This window comes from Nicotiana tabacum, chromosome 14 (genome assembly GCF_000715075.1).
Source record: "Nicotiana tabacum cultivar K326 chromosome 14, ASM71507v2, whole genome shotgun sequence".
Lineage (NCBI taxonomy): Eukaryota > Viridiplantae > Streptophyta > Magnoliopsida > Solanales > Solanaceae > Nicotiana > Nicotiana tabacum.
This window is the reverse complement of record NC_134093.1, coordinates 98990690-98999644: the sequence shown is the minus strand read 5'-3', so window position 1 is coordinate 98999644 and position 8955 is coordinate 98990690. Positions and strand designations below refer to the sequence as shown.

Sequence of the window (8955 nt, the reverse complement as noted above, 5' to 3'; positions counted from 1 at the left end):
TTTTTGAAAAATTAGATCAACATAACTTAAAACGTATTCTTTCAATTGATTCTTTTTCACTTTTAAGGGGTTGGATAACGATCAATTAGGACCAATAATTTCAAACACACAACACGTTAAAATTTGCCAACCCACATTAAACCATAGGTTAATAACATTAATTTATTCCTTTGAAAACCGTTCCTCAATAAAAACTCTTGAAAAGTGAGAAATCTCCACATGTATTTCACACTTCACCACAGCACACTCACTCCCCGTCTCTCACTCACTCATTTGCAAAAATAGCCACAGCAGCAAAATCTCCACCTTTTTCTTCCTCCTTATCAATGGCTACTATTCCATTTTCTCTACTTTTCTTCATTCTATTTCTCTTTAGCCCATTTTTCATATCCTTTGCCCAAAAAAACCCAGAAATTCAAGCCCTTGAATCGTTCAAACTTAATATTCATGACCCAATTGGAGCACTCAACAACTGGGATTCTAAATCTCCTTCTGCTCCATGTGATTGGCGGGGAATCGTTTGTTTAAACGACAGCGTTAGTGAACTCCGTTTGCCACGTCTACAGTTGAGTGGTCCACTCACTGCGGAAATTGCTAACTTGCGCATGTTGCGTAAGCTTAGCCTCCGTTCCAATTTCTTCAATGGTACTATCCCTGCTTCACTTTCCAAATGCACATTACTTGATACTGTTTTCTTACAGTACAACTCGTTTTCCGGCGAGATTCCGCCGGAGATATTGAAGCTGAAACAACTTCTTACTTTTAATGTTGCCGGAAATCAGATGTATGGTGAAATCCCTGGCGAGCTGCCGGCGAGTATCCGGTACTTTGATATTTCTTCAAATTTGTTCTCCGGTAGCATACCGGAGGAAATATCGGAACCGTCTCAGCTTACTCTGTTCAATATTTCTTACAACCAATTTTCTGGAGGAATTCCGGCGAGTTTTGGTTTACTTCAGCAGCTTCAGTATATTTTACTTGATTATAATAAATTAGAAGGAACATTGCCTTCTGCAATTGCTAACTGTTCATTTTTAGTGCATTTGAGTGCTGAAGGCAATAGTATTAGTGGTATTATACCTGCGGCAATTGCTGCTCTTCCTAAGATTAATGTGATTAATTTATCGCATAATAACCTTTCTGGATTTTTACCACCTTCAATGTTCTGCAATGGTTCTGTAAATCCTCCGTCCCTTAGGATTATTCAATTGAATCACAATGCTTTTACGGAGATTTTGCAGCCACAGTTGTCAACTTGTGTTAGTTTTTTGCAAGTTTTGGATCTACAACAGAATCAGATACATGGAAATTTTCCAACTTTCTTGACAGACAATTCTACATTGAGGTCTCTGGACTTGTCAGGGAATTTGTTTTCGGGTAAAATCCCCGGTTCTATTGGTAATTTGTTGAGATTGGAGCAACTTAGAATGGCAAATAATTCGTTTGAGGGTGATATACCCGTTGGGATTACAAAATGTAGTGGTCTGATGGTTCTTGATCTTGAAGGGAACCGATTGATAGGGGAAATTCCGCGCTTTTTAGGTGATTTTAAAAGCTTGAAGATTTTGTCACTCGGAAGAAATCAGTTTTCGGGTTTGATTCCATCTAGTTTTGGCAATATCACTAGTCTTGAAAGTCTGAATTTGGAAGGGAATCGTCTGACGGGAAGCTTGCCTGAGGAGTTAATGTTTTTGAGCAATTTAAGTATATTAGACCTTAGTGGAAACAAGTTTTCTGGTAGTATTCCTGATGGTATTTGGAACTTTCAGCAGTTATCAGTTCTGAACATGAGTAGAAATGGATTGTCAGGGAGTATTCCGTCTAGCATTGGAACTCTGTATAAGCTAGTAGCTCTTGATTTGAGTGGACAGAATTTATCCGGGGAATTGCCATCAGATATTGCTGGTTTGCCTAATTTACAAGTGATTGCTTTGCAAGAAAACAAGTTGTCTGGGAATGTTCCTGAAGGTTTTAGTAGCTTAATGGGTCTGCAGTACTTGAATCTATCTTCCAATTCATTTTCGGGTCATATACCATCTACGTTTGGCTTCTTGACCTCGTTAGTTGTCCTTTCATTGTCTAACAATAACATATCTGGTTCAATTCCTCCCGACTTGGGTAATTCCTCTGCTTTGGAAGCTTTAAATCTGCGGTCAAATTCATTGAGTGGCCAAATTCCTGCTGATCTTGCACGTCTTTCCCGCTTGAGTGTGCTAAATTTGGGAAGAAATAACCTGACGGGTGAAATCCCAGAAATTATTTCAAATTGTTCATCCCTCACGTCGCTTGTGTTGGACATGAACCATCTTTCCGGGATCATACCAGCGTCACTGTCGAGCTTATTAAGCTTAAATACGCTTGACCTCTCTGGAAACAACTTGAATGGAGAAATCCCAGAAAATCTTACAATGCTCCCGAACTTGGTGAACTTCAATGTGTCAAACAATAAATTGGAAGGCGAGATACCAATGACGCTCGGCTCTCGTTTTAATGACCCATTGGATTACATTGGCAATCAGGGTTTGTGCGGGGAGCCATTGGACATAAAATGTGAGAGATATCGTAATGATAGGAAAAGACTGATTATGTTTATTGCAGTGGCTGCAAGTGGAGGTCTTCTCCTTGCATCATGCTGCTGCTTTTACATATACGCCCTGTTGAGGTGGCGCAGGAAGCTCAAAGAAAAGGCAGCTGGAGAGAAGAAGCATAGCCCTGCAAGGGTTAGTTCAAGGTCCAGTCGCAGTCGTGGCAGTGGCGTCAATGGTGGACCAAAACTTGTTATGTTCAATAACAAAATCACAGTCGCTGAAACAATTGAAGCAACAAGGGAATTTGATGAGGAAAACGTGCTAAGCAGAACACGCCACGGAGTGCTGTTCAAGGCCTGTTACAATGACGGAATGCTACTTTCAATCTGTAGACTACCAGATGGATCACTAGACGAGAACAAGTTCAGAAAAGAGGCCGAATCACTTGGCAGATTGAAGCACAGAAACCTAACTGTTCTCCGCGGGTACTATGCTGGCCCCCCAGACCTTAGACTACTTGCTTATGATTACATGCCAAATGGGAACCTTGCGACACTGCTTCAAGAAGCATCCCACCAAGATGGTCATGTCCTCAATTGGCCAATGCGACACCTCATTGCACTTGGCATTGCGCGTGCATTGGCTTTCCTCCACGCATCCTCTATTGTTCATGGAGATGTTAAACCACAAAATGTCCTATTCGATGCAGACTTTGAAGCCCATCTTTCAGATTTTGGACTAGACAAGCTTACAGTGGCCACATCAGCCGAGCCTTCTACTTCAACATCAGTTGGGACTATAGGATACGTAGCGCCAGAAACAGCATTAACAGGAGAAGCCACGAGACAGTCAGATGTTTATAGCTTTGGCATTGTATTACTGGAACTACTAACAGGAAAAAGGCCATTAATGTTCACTCAAGATGAGGACATTGTGAAATGGGTAAAGAGGCAATTACAGAGAGGGCAAATATCAGAACTGTTAGAGCCAGGATTGCTTGAGTTGGACCCAGAATCATCAGAATGGGAGGAGTTTTTGTTAGGAATAAAAGTAGGTTTGCTTTGCACAGCACCGGACCCCCTAGATCGACCCACCATGACCGACGTTGTGTTCATGCTTGAAGGTTGTCGCGTCGGCCCCAATATATCTTCTGCTGATCCCACCGATCAAATTTCGCTCGCCTGAAGAATCAACACCTGCAATGGTAACGCGTAAAAACCTAAGGTTTCATTCTAATTCTTTACCTTTTTTATTGGCTCTGTTAATATTTGTGGAATTTTGATTACATTGTAACAGTAGCTAGCACCAACTGTTCAGTTTAAATTCTCAAATTTTGTAGCTATAGCCATTTTATTGATTCTGTTTTCTATTACAAAAAATTAAAGTGTGTTCTCATTACCTGTTTAAGCTTTTAGATAGGTGGTTATACAATTCAAGAATTCCTTTAGGTGGAGACCGGACTACAGCGTAATACTACTAAGGTTTTTTTTGTGAAAGAAAATGTTGGAACACTTTTAGGGAGTCATTAATAGGACACGTGTGCACTTAATTAGTAGGATTGAAGGTACTTAAAGGGAACTGAAATGTTGCCATTATTGTAAACTTTAGAATTAATGGTATACATAGAGAGACACCCTGTCAAAAAGAAAGAAAAACACAATAGTCAAAAGTCGTATTTTCAAGAATGCGTTAAGGTGTGTATAATCACTATTCAGAAGCATTAATGAAGAAGTAAGATGCATTAAAGGAGTGTGTAATCGCTATTCAGCAGCATTAATGAAGTAGGGATCAGTACTTTCGGCGTGAAACATAAATTATGTGAAAACATTTACTATAATTACAATAAATATTGGGACTAAATCCATAGTCTTAAGATTACAACGGGTTCAATTTCAAGGACCTTAAAGATTGTATCCATAGAATTTAAATCATGGATCCGCCTCTGAGTCTATACGATTATAGTTTAGTTACTTCCTCTCACAACTTGTTTTTCAACATGCCTACAACCATGGCCGGATCTGTAATGTTGTGTACGGGTAAAACCAAGCCCACTGAATGACTCAATTTCTCGGTGAGTCAAGCGGAGCAGGAACGTAACCGTAATGAGTCGGAGTCAGAGCGATGAGCCCCTCGTATCAGGGCTCAGGCAAAACACCTGCCCTCGGGGATATCAAGACCATGTCCTCCGGGTCCGGTTCGAGGATCAAGACTTCGTAAAGCATTACCAAGCAGCTGTACACGACTAACAAAAGGTCGTGATGTCCGTGCTCAACCAGATATCGCGGCGTAAATCTTAGCCCGTATCGGCAAAAAATCAGTGATTAGCGAAACATAATTTTTTTTACCTTTCTTAAAATTGTACTTAGGGTAAAACTCTCTTATTATATAAAGGGGGAAGCTTACTTGTGGTGGATCCCGGGAGACAAACAATTTATTTCAATTCCCTTTGTTGTTCAAAGTTCTTACTTTTGTTCTTAAGTTCTTCGTAAGTACAAGCTCGGAATCGAGGGCAGGCTCCTCATCGAGCCATCAACCGAGCTCGGAATCACCCTTATCATTGGTTTGGCCATTTATTACGTCTTTCATTTGCTTAATCTGACGTCATTAATCACTTGTATTGAATTAATCCACATATCCTTAAAACCACATATAAATTTAATTGTTATCCGTTTTAAGGGTAAACAAATGTAACATGGGATTTTTCGTGGACTTCCGAAAAACGATTTATTACTACATTTGATTCTGTGCTAAGGCATTAGAAATGTTTGCAGTTGTAAAAAGATGCTAAAGATAATAGACTTGAAAATTGCCAAAAGGGAAAAAACTTTATATATTCCGGAATATCTTTACAAAGGCCAATAAAAACGGCCTTAACAAAATATATGTACAAGATACAAAAAGAAAAAAAATATATCCTAAGGCATCTCCGCCTGGTCTTCACCGGAAACCGACTCGTAACCAGAACAGTTGGGGCCTTCGAATTCTTCAGAGCCCTCGGAGCCCTCTTCACCTCGGGGTTCAGCTAGCCTCTTAGCCTCGGCCTCGAATCTTTTTGCCTCTTCGATCTCGGCAGATAGGTCAAAGCCTCGGGCATGTATTTCTTAGAGGGTCTCCTTTCGGGATAGCCGCCTCACGTACTTAACAGTAGTTTTCAGGCGGTCCTCGGCTGTTTCAACATCGGCCTTGTATTGGGCCACCATCTCGTCAACATCAGCTGAGGTTGCTTCCAACTAGGACCTCGTTATTTCGAGCTCTTTGCCAAGTGCATCCCGTTCATCGATGACCGAGCCTAGTTGAGCTTGTTGGTCCTCATTTTGTCGAGCTCGTGCATTGGCCTTCTCCTTCGCCACCCGAAGCTGAACTTCCACCGAAGACAGCTTGGTTTGGGCAGTCTCCTTCTCCGAGGCCAGCAGGTCCATCTTATTTTTCCACCCACCGGCCATCACTTGGATCTCATCCATCTCCTTGCGGAGTTGGTCGATCTTCTGCTAGACCTGCGAAGTAATGTTGTTATCCTTTGCGACCGGATCTTCGTTTCGAACTTCGAAAACCTTTACCTTTTTCACCAAGTCGCCATGCTCCTGCCTTAAGGCCGATGCCTCTTTCTGAGTCCATCCAGCTTGGCCTGGAGGTTCTTGGCGAGCCCCTCCTGCTGCTCGCTAAGAAGCTTGTACATGTCCCTTTTTTGTGCAAGCTCCTTCATCTTGAGCTCGAGTTGATTGACTTCAACCCGGTATCGGAGGAAACTCTCGTGGTGAAGTACCTAGGCCTGTAAAAAGGCGAAAAATGTAAGATACGTCAAAAACAGATAACAATAGATAGATGGGAGGGAACAATGCGTTACCCGGTTCAGCGTTTGCTGCGCGTCATTGAAAATGCATGGTACGTTCACCGCATTCAGTTTTGCCTGGTCCTCCTCGGTCACCAGGCATCGGAGGTAGCTAGCTACCCCCATAGGAGCGGACAGAACCGGGGCATCCTCCGGGACGGTCAGTATGATCGATCTCTTCTGACCGAGGTACACACTCGGAGCGGGGAACTGATTGATCGATTTCGGGTCCGAGCTCGGCCCGCCAGCTTCTAAGGAAGTGTTTTTTTTCGGGACTTCCAGGTCGCCCAGCCCGGAGAAGTCCTCCAAAGCGGATGAGTCCACACCGTCAAAAAAAGAGTGAAAGGGATCTTCCGCACCCTGGCCCCCCTCGTTGGATTTTTCCTTTCTCGCTTGGGCCTTCTCGAGCATATATTCAGTATAGTAGGGCGTCCCCGAGATCTCAATTACGCCGGGTGCTTCCTTTGGAGCAGAACCAGCATCCTGGGAAGTTTTACCCTGGGTATCCACGTCGGTTTTTTGAGTTTGAGGGGGGTCGATCTCACGAGTCTCCCCCTCGGATGCATCCCAGTCCCCGGGATAGGTCGTCCCGTGGGTTACAAAAATAGATTCATCCTCCGGCTCGTCCCTAAGCCGGAGGAGGGAATCGGAGGCTGGCACCCGGCAACTGGAGCCCCTCATGGGCTTGCGGAGCACCCGTTTCTTTGGTTTTTCAGCTCGGAGCCCGGGGATTTTCTTTTCCTCTTCTTTTTTCCCTCCGTGGCTACAACGGAGGGTTCAACGGACGAGGGCACATCTTCATCCCCTTCCGAAGGCCTAAGTTTGGTGGTCTTAGGCAATCCTGCAACAACAAAGAGGGAAGAGTAGTTAGTATAATAAAAAGTGAAGACATAGTGTTGGCTACTCGGAAAGAGGACTTACCATGGGCCTCCCATCAGCCATTCGAGAGTCCGCGCCATGTGCGTTCGAAGTACGACATCTGAGTACACATGCCCTCGATCCACTCCTTTAACCGGGGCGACAACTGCACAACCACAAACATGAATGAGAAGATAGAAACGAAAGAAGAAGAATTTTCGATGTTGAAAGAGGGAGTTGCACTTACGAGACACATTCCACCTCTCAAGAAATGTCATGTATTCCGGGGGGATCAGATCCTCGATTTTCACCCGAACAAAGCGTCCCTGCCAGCCCCGGTTTCGATCTTCGTCAATACTGGAGAAGGGGCCTTGCTGGCCCGGCGAGTAAGCTTGATCAGTCCTTCTCGGAACATCTGGGGACTGTATAATCGAAGCAGGTGGTCGATTGTGAACCGACGAGATTCAGTTATGTTCATGAAGTAGCGGACGAGGGTCACGATCTTCCACAACGATGGGTGGATTTGCTCGACGCACACCTCGTACCTCTTACAAAAGTCTAGGATGATCGGGTCTATCGGTCCCAGTGTGAAGGTATAAGTATAAACACTTAAATACCCCTCCACGTGGGTAGTGACGGTGTCCTCGGGCCCGAGGACTACTACGCTCTTGCCTTTCCAATTGCAGTCCTTACGAACTATGGGAAGAACATCCTCAGTCACTGAACATATGTACCTCGAGACTCGTTCACCCCGGTCCTGTTTGCGTGAGGGCTTCTCGACTTTAAAGTCATCTGCAATTGAGAAGCCCCCGAGAATGAGAGGCGACAAGGGTGGCTCGATGATCGGTTAGTTAGCAACCACAATGGGGGAAGTCGTTTTGAGGGCAACCATCTAAGGGGCGACCGCTTCAGTACCAACGTCTGGTTGAGAAGATGAAGAGGCAACTTGTTGAGGAACGGTTTTCGATGTTTTGGCCATTGTCATCTGGGGGAGTGTTTGGAAATTTGAGAGAAAAACGCAAAGTTTTGATAAAACGGGTTTTGAAGAACAGAGTATGAAGATTTGGCGACAATTTGGGCAGAAATCTGAATTTGAAGAAGGTTTTGATGATGAATTGAAAGCTCGAAGGTAGCGATTTGGTCGAAAAGTAGAAAAAGGACAAAGGAAGGAGGCTTTTATAGGGAAACAACTAATGCTTCGCATTCGGAGGCAACCTGCCGGTAAGCGACACGTGTCCGAAGTCAGAACAACGCGATTGATGGGATCTTTCAGCTCCCTCGTCGTAACGTACAAAAGAAGGAACCAGAGTCATCTGTCGTTTCCCATCGTTTCGGCGAGCCTACTCTCTGAGAAACGAGGCGACTATCTGTATATGGGTAAAATCGAGCCCATTGAATAACTCGATTTCCCGGCGAGTCAAACGGAGCAAGAACTTAACCGTAATAAATTGGAGTCAGAGCGAGGAAGCCCTCGTATTGCGGCTCGGGCAAAACACCTCCCTTGGGGGTATCAAGACCACGTCCTCCGGGTCCGGTTCGAGGATCAAGACTTCGGAAAGCATTACCAAATAACTGCACACGACTAACAAAGAGCCGTGATGTCCGTGCCCAACCGGATATCGCGGCGTGAATCTCGGCCCGTATCGACAGAAAATCAGTAATTAGCGAAATAGAATATTTTTACCTTTCTTAGAATTGTACTTAGGGCAAAACTCCACTACTATAAAAGGGGGAAGCTTA

General features: G+C 44.1%; 1 protein-coding gene across 1 annotated transcript; it reads left to right on the top strand.

The window, feature by feature from the left end:
• The first annotated feature begins 219 nt into the window (after nt 1–219).
• On the top strand, nt 220–3915 carry LOC107763438 (uncharacterized). Its single transcript, XM_016581926.2, has one exon. It carries the CDS (start codon nt 327–329, stop codon nt 3711–3713), a length of 3387 nt encoding a protein of 1128 aa, XP_016437412.1. The 5' UTR covers nt 220–326; the 3' UTR covers nt 3714–3915.
• The last annotated feature ends 5040 nt before the right edge of the window (nt 3916–8955 follow it).

Bases quoted from the DNA above. Each gene is read 5' to 3' on its own strand.
- LOC107763438 (XM_016581926.2), top strand. From the start codon at position 327: ATGGCTACTATTCCATTTTCTCTACTTTTCTTCATTCTATTTCTCTTT.